At 33.9% G+C, this 18,218-nt stretch overlaps 1 protein-coding gene and 1 long non-coding RNA gene across 2 annotated transcripts; both read right to left on the reverse strand.

Annotated features, from left to right (window-relative positions):
• Positions 1-7,925: 7,925 nt before the first annotated feature.
• LOC133198434 (uncharacterized) lies at positions 7,926-11,879 on the reverse strand. The gene is made up of 5 exons (XM_061334528.1): positions 11,785-11,879; positions 9,757-10,295; positions 8,968-9,600; positions 8,770-8,877; positions 7,926-7,993 (listed from the first exon to the last, which is right to left on the reverse strand). The coding sequence occupies exons 1-5, from the start codon at positions 11,814-11,816 to the stop codon at positions 7,926-7,928; spliced, it is 1,380 nt and encodes a 459-aa protein (XP_061190512.1). The 5' UTR covers positions 11,817-11,879.
• A 1,890-nt stretch (positions 11,880-13,769) lies between these two features.
• Positions 13,770-18,161, reverse strand: LOC133198854 (uncharacterized). Its single transcript, XR_009722619.1, has 2 exons — positions 16,357-18,161; positions 13,770-16,308 (listed from the first exon to the last, which is right to left on the reverse strand). It is a non-coding gene; the product is annotated as an uncharacterized LOC133198854 (long non-coding RNA).
• Positions 18,162-18,218: the final 57 nt, after the last annotated feature.

The raw sequence follows: 18,218 nt of genomic DNA on the forward strand, positions 1-18,218 counted from the left end.
TTAAATATACATGTATAAATGAAATCAATTAAATAAAGCATATGTAAAAGCTACCATTTTTCTATATTTTTTAAAGAGGAGTAGAAAAAAATACATGGTGACTCCAAAAACAATTACTAACTATGTAGGAATCTTGCCATCACTCAACAAAAAGACTTATATGGTTTCCCCGATGAGAGAGGGTATATTAATAGGTTGTAAATCTCACAAGGGCAATAGATTTTCATTTCCTTTAAAATTCATACAATTAAACATAATTTTTTGTTGAGAAAAAAAATCACAATCACAAGTCCTCAGGAAGAATATGAAAAAAAAATTCTGAAAGATATATGCATACGCATACAATGAGCAAAAAAATGTCCCTTTTTTCTCCTTCCAACATATATCTATTGCATTTGCTTATTAATTAGAGGTAATGAAGGTTATGAACATTTTCTGTATAGTTTCCAATTACACTATAGATTATAATCCCATAGCACATAAGGTTACCAGCACTGGTACCACTCAGATCATATTAGTTATACACTATTTTTGGGGCTCTAAATCTTTTTTTTTCTATCATCAAATATCCTTATTTATGTAGTAATATCCCACTATCACCTGCATTTCCTATGGTTGTTATAATGACCTTGTTAGTAAATATAACCTATCATTGGGTCGTATTTTGGCTGACTTGTTTCATACTAATTGTTATGCTTTTGTTTTTATACTAAATTTGACAACATAATGTTCCGCCTACCTGATCAATACATAGGGCTCACGGCGGTGTGTCCGAAGTTACTTTGAATATTCCGCCAGGTTGAAAATTGACTCAGGGTTCATTCTTCAATGTTGAATATTCAACCGAGGGTGCTTTTGCACCATTAAAATTTGAGACCGAAAGTCGTGTATTTTTATACCCGGGGTAATTTTTCAACAGCTTGGTATTTTATTCTAATCTCTTCTGACCTCAACACGTTGAATTTTAACCCTGTTGAATATTGACCCCAACTTTAGAGCTCTGAACTGGATGCTGTTTCACGAGGATTTGTCTATTTGTGTCTATTTATTAATATTTCATTTTAAAAATCAAGAAATGACCACATCATCCCTAGTATATAAGAACATTGTTGATCAGTGCATGATTTAATTTATTTTCATGCACGACAACCTTACTTTTGACACTACTTTCTAAATTTCACAAAATATACAAATAAAACAAATCTGTGAATAGGGTAGAAAACACGGATCTCTGGAAATGTTTAAGTGTCTAAGAAGTGTAAACATCCCCTGTTGACCGGTCACACCCGCCTTGAGGCCTGATTATTGAGCAGGTAGGCATCGGTGTAATATTCCGTAGTCAAATTCAGTATAAATACAAAAGCTTACCAATTGGTATGAAATACATCCGGCAAAATAAACCCAATAGTAGGTTATATATGCAAAAAAGGTAAGTCTGGCGACAATAATATTCATGTAGCGCTGACTTTAAACAAGGATGCTGAAATCTCTGTAACATTAACTTACCTGCCAGTAGCCAGCCTGGACTTAAAACTTGATCGTACTAGGGACATGCCCTCGAATAAATCGGGATATGTAAAGACTATATACAGGTGATAGGGGGAAATAACTCACAAATAAGGATAATTGACGATGGAAAAGATTGAATCATCTCGTTTTATATACATTTTAGTTGTAAGTTGATCCTGTATCGTATTTAGCCAGTAAAACATCCACATATGCCACAGATGTGGCTGACTCATCATTTATTTTGATTTCACTGGGATATATCGAGTCGGCTTATGAATGGAAGTAGCTTATATCAATGTTAACATGTTATTCTAAAGAATAAAACTGAATTAAGTTTGTAATAATAATTCATAGTTGTGAATATCAATTCATAAATATATGCTTCTATGCTGTTGAATTAAGAACCGGTTTCATGATCAAAATTCCACGACCCGGCTTAATTTTCAACGGACTAGGGTCTACATTCAATACTTCTGGTCTCAATATTCATTATTGAAAAATGACCCTGACTCAGTTTCAAACCTGGGCCACAACTCTACGTCACATCGACCAACAGGGGGATGCTTATTCCTCCTAGGCACCGGATCCAGGAGTCCGTGTTTCATGCCCTGATCACAGATTTCTATTGTTTATAGAATTTTTGAAATCGATCACAGTACATTCATTATCTTCACATTTTTCATTGTATTTCAATTATATTGATTACATATTGCTATTAAAATAGTCAGTGTTCATCTTCTCAATTGGAAGTCGCCCGCGTGGCGCAGTGGTTAGAGCGTCTGCTCTATAGAGTCGCGAAGTAAGGAGTTGATCTTTACGTCGCGGGTTCGAATCCCACTGTGGGACGTGGAGACCGGTCCTTCGGATGAGACCGTATAAACCGAGGTCTCGTGTCGCAGTAGGTGCTGACACGAAAAAGATCCCTCACTGCTCAATGGCCCTAAGTGCCGAGCATAGATCAGAATTTGCAGCTCTCCACCGGCAAGCGGTGGCGTCTCCATATGAGTGAAAAATTCTCGAGAGGGGTGTCAAACAATAAACAAAAAAAAAAAAATCTCAATTAGAAACTCATCTTCTATTATAATATATATATTTTCTCCAAAATGGATCAATCAAAACCCAAAGATCTTTTGCTAAGAAACGATTTTATTTTTACGAAATGTTAATCATGTTAATACTAATCACAAGCATAAAGTCAAATGGTATAAAGTTATCCTGTATGAAATGTGTTTCCCTATTTCAAAACCAATGTAATTCTTGTTGCAAATATGTACATGTTTTCTTCTTGTAATCTATATTCGATTTAGCGTAGTGTTAGGGCCTCCAATTTGTGCTAAGAAGGTATTCTTGAACAAATCGCCGCCTAAGACATTAAGCATAGGTAGCGATTGTTCCGCCACACAGTGAAGGTGTTGGCATGATAAAGAACCTTCACTACTCAAGGGCTCTGAATGCTGAATGAAGATATTGATTTAAAGAATTTCACTTTATATGATGACGTCCCATATAAGTGGAAAGTTCTCGCAAGGAACATTGAACATCAATCGAGCAATCAAACAAACATGCTTTGTATCCTTGTGTCATAAGCAATGAAATATGAATTGTTTTGTATATGCCTATGTTGAAAGCATTGTTAAATATGCTGAATATATGTTTAGTTTTTTTTTCTTTCCTCGTAACATATAAATATATTGCATATACGTTTTTGTAAATTAATCGGGTGGTCCTACGTTATATTAAGTACTAGTAAACTGGATACATGTATTGACTGTGTCTCTCTTTTAGATATATGTATGTAATAAACACGTTTTAAAAAAAATGTTGTATTATATGGAGATAACGAACAGTGTTTAAGCTCAAAAGTCAAACAATACAAATCAGAAGCAGAGCAAACACGGACCTCTAACACATCAGAGGTGGGATCAGGTGACATGGAGGATTGAGCATCCACTGCCGACCGGTCACACCCGCCGTGTGCTCCTTGTCATGATCGGGAAATAACGGAAAATCTGTCGACAACTCAGTGTGTAAATAATGGCCTAACAATTAGTATGAAAAACGTCAGTAAGCGTTTGACTTAATGATAGATTGTATTTGCTGACAAGGTCATTGTATCGACCATAGAACTTGCCAAATGATGATTTTAAACGAGACTGTTGATATTCCTGTTTCATCAACTTGTTTGTAAATAGCTTGCCTCGTTAAAGAAATTGTTTGTACGTAGAGCATGCTCCTGCGTATCGAATCAACTGGGAGAGACACAAACCCCATATGCAGGTGAAAAGGGTATACTGGTACATAAATACGCGAAGTTGGCGATTAAAAAGTTGAAGTTATCACGTTGGTAGAACATTTACTGAAGCCCGCTTCGTTACTTTGAAAAGATTTTATCAAGTTTAGGATAGGTATGGTAATTCAAAATCATAATACATTTTGCATATTATTCCGAAATATTTTTGATATTTTACGTGCCAGGAAAACGTCAGAACCCACGCCATTACGAAAACTGGAAATTCGCCGCCTCCAACTGTTGATTTTCGATACTTGCGAACCAAATTGAATGTTGAATTCACAACTTATTAACAGTACAATTCCTTTAGTACTCACCAACATCGTTTTATGGTTTGTTTTATGAAATATACAGTCTGGTGAAAACATTTTATCAGACCGTCGAGTTTTCATTTCATGCATTTTAAAATCTTGCAAGATCTGTATCGAAATGTGGAGTGATATTTTCTTTTCATCGATATTGGTGAGTTCTAGAAGAATTGTGCTACTGATAAATTGTGAGTTCGGCATTTAATTTAGCTCGCAAGTATCGAAAATCAGCTCCGGTTGGAGACGGTGAAATTTCCAGTTTTCGAATTGACGCCGGTTCTGACGTTTTCCTGGCACGTAAAATATCAAAATCGTGAAAAAAGCCTGGAAAACGTCAGATACTTCGGACTATTTGCGTATATGAATTAAATAATGGATCACGGTCATAGGTGTTTGGCAAGCATATGTAAACCAAAGGTCGCTGGTTCCTGAGAGCCCCGCTGTGGGCATTGTTGTATGTATGTTATGTGGGCAATGTTGTATGTATGTTATGTGGGCATTGTTGTATGTATGTTATGTGGGCATTGTTGTATGTATGTTATGTGGGCATTGTTGTATGTATGTTATGTGGGCGTTGTTGTATGTATGTTATGTGGGCATTGTTGTATGTATGTTATGTGGGCATTGTTGTATGTATGATATGTGGGCGTTGTTGTATGTATGTTATGTGGGCATTGTTGTATGTATGTTATGTGGGCATTGTTGTATGTATGTTATGTGGGCATTGTTGTATGTATGTTATGTGGGCGTTGTTGTATGTATGTTATGTGGGCATTGTTGTATGTATGTTATGTGGGCATTGTTGTATGTATGTTATGTGGGCATTGTTGTATGTATGTTATGTGGACGTTGTTGTATGTATGTTCTGTCCTTAAACAAGACACTTTATCTTTACTGTCTCAGTCTACCAAGCTGTAAAAGGTACCGGCCTATACTGGGGGTTCACCTTCATCGGACCTGTGCTCCATCCAAGGAGACCTTAAGAAGACTCTCATCTGCTTGGCACTACCGACCAGATATCCTTCACCTTTCTGATGAGCCTCATGGCTCGTCGAAGAAGAAGGATTTTAAATTTCTAATACAAATTAATTGTTTTCCCTTTATTTTGAAAATATGTTATTATTTTCATTCATGCTAAGTAATTCTGATGTAAAATCGATGACTTTTATTTCTTTTATTTCAAATAAAATATCAAACAATAAAACAGCCATATGTCTAATGGTAAAATCACATTACTATGTTAACAGTACGGGAATCAATGTCTGTTCGTTTGAAATTCTAACCGTTATAAGCATTTTATCAATTCTTTTTGCTTTGCTACATCTATTTACCAAATCACTACATAGGATATGCATTTAATGCGTTGTATTCTAAGTCTTCAAGCAATTAAATCTTAAACTTAATTTATACAAATTAATTCAGTCCTGTTGGACAGGTAACACAACTGTCATTACAAGTCCTTGTGAAATGAGGACCTTATCATCCGGAAGTGACATGCGAGTTATCTGTCCTTAGTTGGCAGCAGTCCACCCGTATGAAATTCAGAGGCGTATTACGCCTGGACTTTTTGCAAATCCTGGCGTACAAGAGACGTATTCTTAAAAATACGGTTCATTTTCAGGCGTACACGTATTTTTGCCAGAAATACGTCTCCTTTTCTCCTGGCGTAAATTCTTAATCCAAGCGTATTTTTTTCTTAGTCTCTTTCGCACAGGGAAATAAAAACTTAGAAAATTTCAAAAGGCGTATTTTTGGAAATCCTGGTGGATTTTCTGACTTAGTCCTTATTATTAAGAGAGCTAGATAAAAATTTTACTTAGACAACAATCATTCTCCTTTATGTAACTATTGAGTTGCTTCTGTGATACATGTATTAAAATTAACCCCCCAAAAAGTATTTACTCCACATGTAAACATTGATTACATTACAATATTGCCTTTGTTGTATTCATCGTATTTATTAAAGCAATTAATTTTAGTAAATTATACTAATTTAATCTTAGATTACTGTGCCATTGATTCCCAAATAAAAAAAAAATGTTTAATATTATTTCTCTAAATAACTCAAATGATTTTATTTCTAACAAACTTAGTATATCCTTTCATGAATGTTTTAGTGGCTTAATAAAAAATAGCATTTAATTAAATGAATATTTAAGTCCTTAGTTTTAACAAAGCAATATAGCTGATGCTAAAAATAATTTTTCAATCAGTAATTGCATGATCAATGTCTCTATAATAAAACAAAATATAGATGGTATATTCAGATAATATTACATTACCATCTACTTTCTCTTCCCTAGTCTAACCAGTTGGGATTAGGCTAATTACTTACAGATGTGTTGAGCATGTTTAGGAACGACTTATCTGTAATGTTGTAAACCTTTCTAAGAACGGCTTATCAGTTTATATCCGGTTTCTCTAGGCAGTTCTATTATCCACCCTAATCTTTAAAATAAAAGTACAATTCATATAGAGAAAACATCTTGTGTAAACATAAATGAATTTTTGTTATTGTACTCTTTAACAATACAGAATTCTTTTTTCCTCAAATTTACATAATGTACTGATTAGATCTCTCATAAATGATAAAACCGTTTAGGTAACAAGGGGGTTATAAACAACAGCATTATTTACGTCCAAGTATTTGCGCCAATTTTAAACCACCAGGAAGGTCATGCCAGGAACAAAGAGATTGGAGAAAGCGGCAACGAAGCACAGATGGTGAAGAAGAGGTGATTATTTTGAAATACATTGCATAACATTGGATTTTTTTTTTACCTAAAACAATAAGACAGATGCATTTGCTTGATTTGCAGAGCCAGATGTTCATGATTGAAATGGGTCAGTATGACATTGAGTATGTTCTTATGTTTTTCTTTTTCCAGATCATAATCCATAGGATAAATCAGTTGGGCGATCTATTGAATGATGAAATAGTCCATAAATACTTGAATTTAAGTGAAGAAAAAATCTTGCAAGAATCAAATGACCAGAATTGCAGCATTTTCCATAGATGCATGCCAATGAACTGCAGCTGTTGAGTAGAGCATCAGGAATAAAGTGTATTTTCAATGCCAAGAGTTATAAAACATGAAAAACATCTTTTTGTGAATATTTCTAGGAAAATGTGATTGGAGAATATAATAAGAAATGTGAATGACAAAATTGCTTGTGAATTGCATCTTTTGTGTCAAATAAGGAGTACAGAGAATGGCAGGATTAATTGGCATGATTCTCAATAAAGTGATTTCACTGTGATTATTGGAATGTTGCAACTGCTGACTAAAACTAATATGTCAATCTTGTAGGTTAAAATACTGTGAAACAGGAAAAGTTAATGTAAATCTAACGTGATGTGACTGTGATTTGAAACAGTAAATGTTCGATTCTGATTTTTAATCATTTCTCATTCACATTTAAGCACACTGAAAAGTATTAATAAAATAAAACTTTTATCTTTATGTTGGTTGTAGTCACCATAGCTGTGATAATATTTAATTTGAAATGAATATTTAAGGCAGGTGTATTTTTTATACAGGCGTATTCATTTTACGGGTGTATTTATTTTACGGGCGTATTTTTTTTTTACGGGTATGCTTGATATCTAGGCGTAATTCTATTGTTAAAATTTCCAGGCGTATTTTGAATTTCCAGGCGTACTCATTTACATATTTCGGCTAAAAATACGGTAGGATTACGCCTCTTGTACGCCTGTATTTCACTTTATACGCCTGCTTTTATGTATTCATTTTAATGGAGAATTCACCAGGATTTTAAGATTATAATACGCCTGGATATTTTTTGAAAATACGTGACTAAAATTTCGTACGGGCAGCTTCATAAGGAGGTGGTTGATCGCCAACACCGGAAGTGGACCCATATCCTGTAAATATGAGAAACTTTAGAGTTAAGGTAATCAATAGCTGCACAACACTGATCTGATTGTTATGTTGTGAAGAGTATGATAAAATGGTAAAATAAATAAACAGTTTGGACTTAATACAACACAATATATAACGCTAAGTTAAAAAGTAAAGGCTTTACATCACAGCATAAGGCAAAGTAAATAAGGGCTTTATACATCAAAACAGTGCGGTAACTTGAAGAGTTATATATTGTGTTATATGATCAGGAACGCCTGGACGTATGCATTACGTTCTTGTTTGTTAGATAAAGTCCTGGAGGTTTAACCTAACCGTTATGTTGTATATGATAAAATCCTGAGAATTTTAACTCAGCCATTATGATGTGTTGTATAAACATTACCTTTATATTGTGTTAGATAAAGTCTTGGGTGTTAAGCTTACCGTTATGTTGTATAAGATAAAGTCTAGATAGATTAACTTACCACTGTGCTGTGTAAGATAAAGCTCTGATAGTTTAACTTACCGTTGTGCTATGTTGGTTAAAATCCTGATAGTTTAACTTACCAATATGCTGTGTAAGACAAAGTCCATTTAGTTGAAATTACCATTATGTTGTCTAATATAGAGTCCTGATAGTTTAACTTACCGTTGTGTTGTGTTGGATAAAATCCTGATAGTTTAACTTACCGTTGTGTTGCATAAAATCCTTATAGTTTAACTTACCGTTGTGTTGTGTTGGATAAAATCCTGATAGTATAACTTACCGTTATGCTGACCTGATAGTTTAACTTACCGTTATGTTGTGTTGGATAAAGCCCTGGCTGGGCAGGACAATTGGCCGTATACCCTGGTGGATATGGTATTGACGTATATGTATAATTAGAGACAACTTGACCTCCAGCTACAAAAGTAAAAAGAAAACTTACAATCACAGAATAACAAGAATTATATAGATACCAATCTCAAAGAATTTCAATACTCTGCATCGCACCTGCTGGTGGCCATTGATGAGATCCGCCACTTCCGGCTACAAAGTTAGGATTAGAAATTCCCTGGTTGTTGCTGTTGAGAAGGATCTGTTCGTCTATTTGTCTGTTACATTCTGTAACCAAGGAACACAGCCGACATCCGTCGATAATCCACCCAAGCCCAAACAAACCGAAAGTAAAGAAATACAGGCAGCCCCACCCTGGTCTGTTCAGGTAGAAATGATGAAGTCCGAGAAACCCAAGTGGAAACCACAGAAGATAAGCATCATCCAAATGTTTGTGGGAAATGAAGCCCTTGCTTTTACTCTTGTTGTATCTTTGAACTAATACTGGGAAGCGGCACCAGTCAACAATGTATCCAACACCAAGAAGTCCAAATGTAAGCGTGTAGGCGATCCCAAACCCTATCCTATTGAGGTAATAATGGTGAGCGCCGAGGATCCCCGCAGGAGAAATGGTTAATATGCAAGTAGTAGCTGTGCTTTTCTCTTGAGAATCTGGGATGTTGGAGTTTGCTTTTCTAACGTGATACGGCATTAAGAAAGCATCAATAACCCATCCGACACCCAGTAGTCCAAATGTGAAGAAGTATACAACACCCAGACCGATGTTGTTCAAATAAAAGTGATGAAGTCCTGGGAAAAAAACATGACGTTAGAAGAAGAAAATCGAATATAAACTTCTATAAATCATAGAAAAAATGGTAGCCCTAATCCTTAATACGAGAGAGAGAGAGAGAGAGATGCAAATAAAGCTCTGGCTGAAACACTGCACGTGTTAACAATTCTTACCCAAAAAACCCGCAGGTAGCCATAGTACATAAGCATCGTCTAGGTTTTTCTTTTTCTCCTCGGTTGTCTCCGGGTGTGACGCTTGTTTGTTACAGCGAGCCACCAACAGAGGGAGCCTAAACAGATCAATCACCCACCCACATCCCAGAAATCCAAGCGTGAAAAAGTACACGACACCCCATGCAGGGCGCCTCAGGTAGAAGTGCTGCGCTCCAGTAAATCCCAGAAGGAGAGTAAGAAGGTACGCCTCAAAAATTGATCGCTTTGGGACTGGGGCCGGTATGAATGTGACAGGGTGATTAGTATTGTACCCAACATACAATATTGGAGGTTGCTGCAATTGTGACGTCATTGATGGGTTTTGTGGCTGTGTGTATGTTGGAAGTTGAGAGTTTATGTACTGTGGTTGGTTTTGTTGATAGGCGCTATGTGGTTGTTGGTAGCCTGGCTGGGGTTGCGTCCCTTGGGGTTGCTGCTGAGTCCCAGGAGCATTAGGGCTCTGTTGACGTTTTTGAAGTGTTTCTTTCTCAGTAGACATTCTGTCAAAACACATAAAACACTAGAAATAATGCAAAATCTTTACATGATAATTTTCATTTTACTTGCAGTTATTTTTATTATTTACATCTATTTATTTACTACGTGTATTCACATGTAACATGAAATGAAGAACACCTATTACATAACGATGCTGTATTAGATGTGCGTTTAAAAATAAAGGACAAGGTACGGTTTCTATACAAATCTGGCCATATTTTTTCTAAAGTAGGAAAAAGAAGTTAGAAATTAAAACTTGTGCTCTCTGAATCGTTAAAATCCCATGCAGTACTTTAGATCAAACAGGTTGCTTTTTTCATATGACCTCCTAAGTTGAAGGAGACAACAATTTTCAGTGGAATTTTCTTTCAATTAATATAGACCACATGCATCAACCACAAAGACTTTGAGAAAAACGAGTTTTCAAACAATTTTACACAACATTTTCCAAAATTGAGGTGGGCGACGGCTGCGGACACCATTTTACTAAGGAAAATCATGCCTTAAATGAGCCATTTTGAGGCTTTTTAAAAATGTATCAAATTAATGACGTCATATTTCCAGAATGGTCCTCCTTCATGCCATATTCTTTCATGATTTATCACATTCATATACTAGACTCATATTTAAGCCATTATGAAAACTTTTTGAAAATATTAAATTTCTAGCACACAATAAAGCCAAAAACGTACCAAAACGGTAAAACCGTACCTACTTCTTTTCAATCGAATTCTGTATATGTACGCAAGAATGATTCAAAGCAAGAAAATAATGAATAAATGAAAATATAAATAAACAGATATTCATAACTTAATTAACCTTTATAAAAAAAAAATATATAATTGTTACGTTTAAAAGAATAAATAACAATAACACAAATTTGATGCATGGATTGGTATATATTTTTTTGACTGATTTTGAATAGAATGGCATAATAAATTCTTAGAATATAAAGAAATTGTAATTTTTTTTTTTTGTGTGTGTTCAAATATGTGACTTTGTGCAATTTTCTCTATACAAATGTTTGCACCCATTGAAGACATTTTTATAAAATCTTACAAAATTTCTACATTTGCTTTGGATAGCATTATTGAAAATATCTATGTGAACATAAATCATTACATATATTGCTGATTTCTGAAAAAAAAAGTTGTCCAAGTGTTTCTAATTCATTCACTCTTATTTTAAATCTTATAGGAATTAAAGTTCTCTCTTTGACATTGGTTAAAGGACAATGCATGCACATGATAAATAAAATTCCAATTACTTCTTATAGTATACATTTTAAAAAAGTATATAATAGCCTTAGTACTGTTATTTTTAATATTTTATTTTTATGATAGAATCATTCATGCATTTCATTCACTTTTTTGTTAACAAATTAAAATTTGAAGAGATGCACAGGTTTACAAGTTATTAAAATAACTACAGTACATTACGTATAGTGTGCTTATTTAAATACTCAGGTAAATATTGATGTGACCGTCTTACCTGGCCAGAAGGCGCTGTTGACAGACGGACATCCTAATGCAGGTACTTTAATATTCCAAGTCACAAGACAAATGTGACGTCACAACCAGACTGGAACTTCAACGTTTTCTTTCTTCTTTTTTTTTATCTGCATACATATTGGTAACTACCGCGTGATATTGACCATGTTGACATTTTGTTCTATTTTTAAACCCTCGACAGAGTCAGGTGATGCAATCAATAGGCGCGGATCAACAAGGAATGGATTTCGCAATGCTATGTTTAATTTACTATTTACATGTTTTGCATGCATGAAAAGGAAAAATATGTTGTTGTTGTTGTTGTTGTTATTGTTTTTGTTTTTTGTTTTGGTTATATACGTAAATTAATTATAACAGACAATTCAAAAGCGGTTTGAAAAAAAAAAAAAGAAAACAAGAAAACGCATGCAAATGTTAGCAGTTAAATAGTAAATTTCAGTTGTTGTAAAAGGCAGGAAAATAGTATTTAAATGCACAAATATCTTCAGTATGGAACTTAAATGTATGAAAACATCATATATTTTTTTTCTACAATGCAGATACACGTACAATATTCGCAGTCGCTTGATAAACGCTGTCCGACAGTCAATCCAACAGTTTTTCAGACTTTTTCTTTGGCCTTTTTCCAAGCTGTATACCTTGATGAGTTACAGATAACTTCTTGTTTACATTTCTTTCAGATACCGTATGCTTTTTGACGGAATGACGACCCCTGCACTTAGAGAATTTACTATAATTTACGGGGTCTTCTTGGATTTTTTTCTTCAAACTGGTTGCCGATACGGTTTTTTTAAGATGCATGTATGATGGAGAGTTTGTATGTTGTTTAACGTCCCTCTCGAGAATTTTTGACTCATATGGAGACGCCACCACTTGCCGGTGGAGAGCTGCAAATTTTGTCCTATACTCGTCACTTACGGCCATTGAGCAGTGAGGGATCTTTTTCGTGCCAACACCTACTGCGACACGGGACCTCGGTTTATACGGTCTCATCCGAAGGACCGCTCTCCACGTCCCACAGTGGGATTCGAACCCGGATCAACTCCTTACTCGTGGGTTTCCGACGATACATTCTGATCAGGCACCTGGATCATGAAACAGACTTAGGACCTATAAGTCAAAATATCAATCTACAGTGTATATAAGAGGTTTATAAGTTGTGATCCGGAACTCTTCATTTACAGACAACAACAGTTGTTAAACAACATCATATATATTTTTTGACTGTTTGACGTCTAAAGCGGCAAGGTCAATCGTTTATTAATTTTTTTTGACAGAATAATATGGCTCTTGAACGCTTCACCTTCGAAAGATGTCAATAATTTTTCTCCGCCTTCCCTTTTAACGGGATCTACACTATACAAGCATGCATATACAAATATATACATACATATATATATATATATATATATATATATATATATATATATATATATATATATATATATATATATATATATATATATATATATATATCAGAAAGAAAAGGCCAAGGGACCACTATGCTCACTTGAGTCACCTTGACCTTGCTGTTTCCTCTTTAATAGCATAAATATATTTACCCCATACATACTGACACCAACTATTACGGATTTGAATAATTAAGAATCTACCCTATGTCAGGTACCAAGGGTAACTCACGTTTGCTTCTCCTTGCATGATTCTCTATATAATGAGCTTGTGGACTTGATCCGTTGTGTGTCAAAGGATGTCAGGAAGGTCTCACGTATTTCTTCTCTGCCCAAGTGGTTCTTGAGATTTTTAATGGCCCCATCCTATGTTTACCTTTTGCTCCATTATCTTCCTTTGGAAGAGAGCATGGCCCTTACTCCGTGTTCTTTTGTGTTCCCTTTTACCCAAGGATACTCTGTGTCAAGTTTGGTTAAAATTGCCTCAGTTGTACTAATTAAGAAATCAATGTGACTGGCGGCCAGGTGAGCTAAAAATCAAAATATCAACAAAAACAAATGATGTATTTAATTTTTATTTGTCAAGAGTTATGCAGGAAAGGCATTGCATTTAAAACAGAAGTACAAAAAAGGGAGATAACTACACACTGACACAGCTCATAAGCAAGAATACATATCAAAAGCTAAAAATCAAAGAAAAAAAAATTAAAAATTGATTCTAATTAACTTCGTTCAATTAGATAAATAACAGAGAAATCTCTTATAAAATTTAAAAATGGCTTCATGAAGACAACATCGACATGTAATATTGTTCACCTTTAAAGTTAGCTATAATTCCGGTTCCAAAAAAGAGACACTTAGCTCTAAACGAAGTTCCGTTACCTACTTTACTAAAAATAAATAATAAATACTGACCTTACTTATGACTTTATGTTTCAGAAAGTGATCGAATGATAATTGAAACTAATGGACGGAATTAAAACAGTGAGAAAACACATAAAAACAAAATCAGACGCATAAAAACAAACCCCTCTCGATAATGTCGCTCAAGCCAGTCACGTTTTCTAAATTGAAGGATACACCAAAATTCATTGAGTGTAGTATTTCAAGTGAACCATTCAAGAACATGTGTTTTCTTTAAGGTTCATTGTCATATAAATTTATTATTTTATATCACACAATTTTTCAGAAATCTTTTCTATAATTAAATTTTAATACACCTTGCAAGGTAAAATTTGACAGAAATGGCATTTTAAGTTGAAAAATTTATAAAGGAATAATACACTTTAATCTCAATTAGAATTATCTCTCTAATCAGAGGGTCCGTGGACCTTATTTCATTTGTTGCATAGAGGCTTTACACATATAACATTATGTATTGGTAATAATAAATTATAGACTTGTTAGTGATGTCATTAAATATCATCATCAAGTACACACCAGCAAACAATACACTAGAGAATCATAATAACTGGAGAACGTTAGAGATATTTAATCAACAAAGATGTTATATTTATGTTAGAAATGTGTTGCTATCTGACACGTATATATAAAATTTGAAATATTCACATGCATTGTTGAGTTTTAAGAAGCCAATAGTTTACTGAACACAGCTGTCGTTACAAGCCGGGGGAAATGATTTCTGACATATTTTCTATTCATAAATTAACAAGTACAGTTAAACCTCGTTACCTCGAACTCGCAAGTCTCGAGCAATGCATAGATTCGAGATAACAAGGTTAAAATAAGTAAAGGAAAAGTGGCTGGGATCTCACTTCAGAATAAACATGGTATTTGAAATATCGATGTTTGAGATACCGAGGTTTAACTGTAATCATAATGCAGATTTTTAAAATAGAAATAGAAAACATGTCAGCAAAACAGGACACACAAATCAAATGAAACAATACAAAATTGTGATGACAACAACTTACTCACTACACTATAGAATACATATGTAGATAATTATATTATATATCTGTGTTATAAATAATAATAAATTAAAACTCTAATTTACTGAACGGTTTGGGATATTGTAATAGAAATCTTGTACTACACAGTGTCTGTACCTTGAAACCCCCACCCCCACCCCCAGCGACGTTCTTTGTTTTCCTCATGACAATACATGACGTGTCAACTCTAATTAAAAAAAAATATCCAAACCAGGTAAACATGACTTCATAAAAATTTCTTCATATATAACAAAAAATAATTTTACTCTATTGAAAATCACTTTAAACAAGCAAGATAAAATTTATAAAACAAAAAAAAAAAAATGTTAAAACTTAAGTCTACAAAATTCTATCTGGAAGCAACTTTTTTCTTCAATATTTTTCTTTTTAATGTTTTTCTATTGTGCATGTTTAAGAAGTACCCTATTAAAGTAAAGACTTTGAGAATCAAAAATAAATTTGTAGTGTTCTTCAAATACATTTTACTTTTCTGTACATTTTAGACTTTCCCTTTTAGAAGTTTCCTTGCCATTCGTTAAGTTCCCCCCTGTGGCCCCTGCAAGTGAATGAACTAACCCTAAAACAAGATAAAAATACAATATCCCCCTGGGGCCCCCACAAATGTAAACAAGATAAGAAAACAATATCCCAGTCTAAATGCATAAAATCACAGAGGAAGGATGAGATCAAGAAAAAGGAATTAGCAAGTACAGTTTAAGGATGTGTGCCCCTCCCCTGTGCCTCCTTACCGCAGTTTAAGGATGTGTGCCCCTCTCCTGCCCCTTCTTAAGGACCAACTGAAAGTTCAAGAAAACATAAGGGCACATGTCTTAACCACTTATAAATAACTTTCATAAAGTCTACATATTGTTTTCCTCAGAATTCTCATAATACAATCATTCAGTATGCAGACTCTGTGGATTTTTCCTTCTCATCACCCCAACCCCCAATGACACAAACAGGTTGTCCTCTAAGAAACACTTTACAAGCAAGTATAATTTGCAAGGATAGGGGTTTTCTGATTTGTATCTCTTCTTAAAATACATTTAAGGAGGAATGCCTCTCTGCAAAGGGAGGCAACTCTTTGAAAGTATTCTTTATCAACAATGATTTTACTCCAATTTTTCCTCATATGTTATAGTTCTTTTGCTCGTTTCATTTTTTGATCCTCTACCAGACTCGGCATTTCACTGAGTAGAAAAGGACCTTTACCCTTAAAGGGGTTTCAGAGAGGGGGACTGGCTGTTGGGAGGGACACAATTCATACAAAAGCAAGAATATATATGCAATTAAATATAGCACTATCAATTAAATTATTCTAATTATCAACAACTACTATAACTATCTACTATAACAAGAGAACACAGAGACTCATGTCTAGGACATGGCTTCACAAACAACATGACTCTATAAATAACCTGAACACAATCATTATAGTCTACAACAAGACCTGTTTACAATGCTGAAGGATTTTTGTTCAACTTGTTTGTTCAATTTACTACATGCTAAATTCATGGTTAAAAAATGTCTGCATTTTTTTCCCCATTTTTAAAAATTGTTTTAAAAAAAGTTTTGTTCATTGCTATAAGGGTTTCATATTCATGCATGATTGAATGGTTGGGGTGAAAACTTAAGCTGCTTTACAACATACGATTAGAGAAAAAGTGCTTCAGTGACGAAGAAAAATGAAATTAAACTGGCCATGACTGGGGGATAAAATATCAATTCCTACACAAAACACTGAATTCTCTTCACACATATTTGTAAGAGTGGTTTCTGATGGTTAATAAAAACATGAAGTTCAGGGTCCCTAAACCGGTTTTACCTTCTGTATAGATTTTAACTGTTAGAGGGAAATACTTCACCTACAGTAGAACTTGTCTAGTCCTAATGTTGTGTATTCTGAAATCTTGACACTATGATGTAAATTTTTAATCCCTTTCATTATTTTTAATTGCTTAATAGAAGGTTTTTAATCCAGAGTGTTGTCTATTTGCTTAATTTCTAAGGAACCAGTGGTGTCTGGATTAGACAAGTTTTACTGTGAAATAATTTTTTTTTAAAATGTAAACAAACAAAACACTTAGGCTAAGTGTGTTCATAATCTGGCACACTAACAAACTGATTTTTTTTTCTCAAAAAACCACTGCAATAATAATAAAAAAAAAACACTATTGGATAACATATATGCGTGTGTAGTCTTGACGTACACAAAGCATTCAACATTTAAAAAAATAAAAATTGCCACTCATGAATTCTTTTGATCAAGGATTATTACTGTAGTACATTGCTGTATAATTTTGTCATTATAACACATCTAAATCAAAAAATGCCCAGCATTACTGTATTAGTCTATAATACTCATTACCATCTTATTTGTAACTTCCAGGATAGGGGAATTTATCAGTTTTTGAAATTTCTCCTTTTTTTTTTCTTTACCCAAAGATACTTGAGAAATTTCTGTGCAGGCAGAGCATAATAAAAAATCAACTTACACAACCCTACATGTAGAGGTACAACTCAGATATGGAAAATAATGTATGAACCCTAAAATTAAAAAAAAAAAAAAGAGAAGAAAAATGTGCTCTTTAAGCTTTTAAAATCCTGACTCTCCAAGCATTGGCAAACTGTTTCACACATGGCATTAATAACCTCCATAACAAAAAATTCAAAATCATAAACATAGTACAATAAAATGAAAATTGTAAACGTACGCTAAAATATCCAAAATGATAAAAAAAAAAAATTGTATGATTGTGCGATAAAAGAAATTTAAAGAAATCATTTTTCACATACACAATAACAGTAAACTTAATAACACATCAGCATGTCTGAAGGGTGTATGTATATATATAGAAAATCTAGCACCACTACTGCGCAGCACTTTTAAAAATAGAATCCCCTCCATTTAAACCTACATTTGGCAACAAATACTTAAAATCAATTAAACTGAATCACAGTCAGCTTAAAGAATGTTGCATATTCAAGTTGTTACACAGCAAACAAATTGAATTCATACATTTTATAAAAAAAAATGTAAGGCCTTATGCAGT

The sequence above is a fragment of the Saccostrea echinata genome, unplaced genomic scaffold (assembly GCF_033153115.1).
Source record: "Saccostrea echinata isolate AGI-Se365-2 ecotype Australia unplaced genomic scaffold, CSIRO_AGI_Sech_v1 ptg000033l, whole genome shotgun sequence".
Lineage (NCBI taxonomy): Eukaryota > Metazoa > Mollusca > Bivalvia > Ostreida > Ostreidae > Saccostrea > Saccostrea echinata.

Coding starts and splice junctions, on each gene's coding strand:
- LOC133198434 (XM_061334528.1), bottom strand. CDS start 11,816: ATGTCCGTCTGTCAACAGCGCCTTCTGGCCAG. Junction 8,878..8,967: donor TCATCAATGGCCACCAGCAG/GTGCGATGCAGA, acceptor TTACTTTTGTAG/CTGGAGGTCAAGTTGTCTCT. Junction 7,994..8,769: donor TTATCCAACACAACATAACG/GTAAGTTAAACT, acceptor TCATATTTACAG/GATATGGGTCCACTTCCGGT.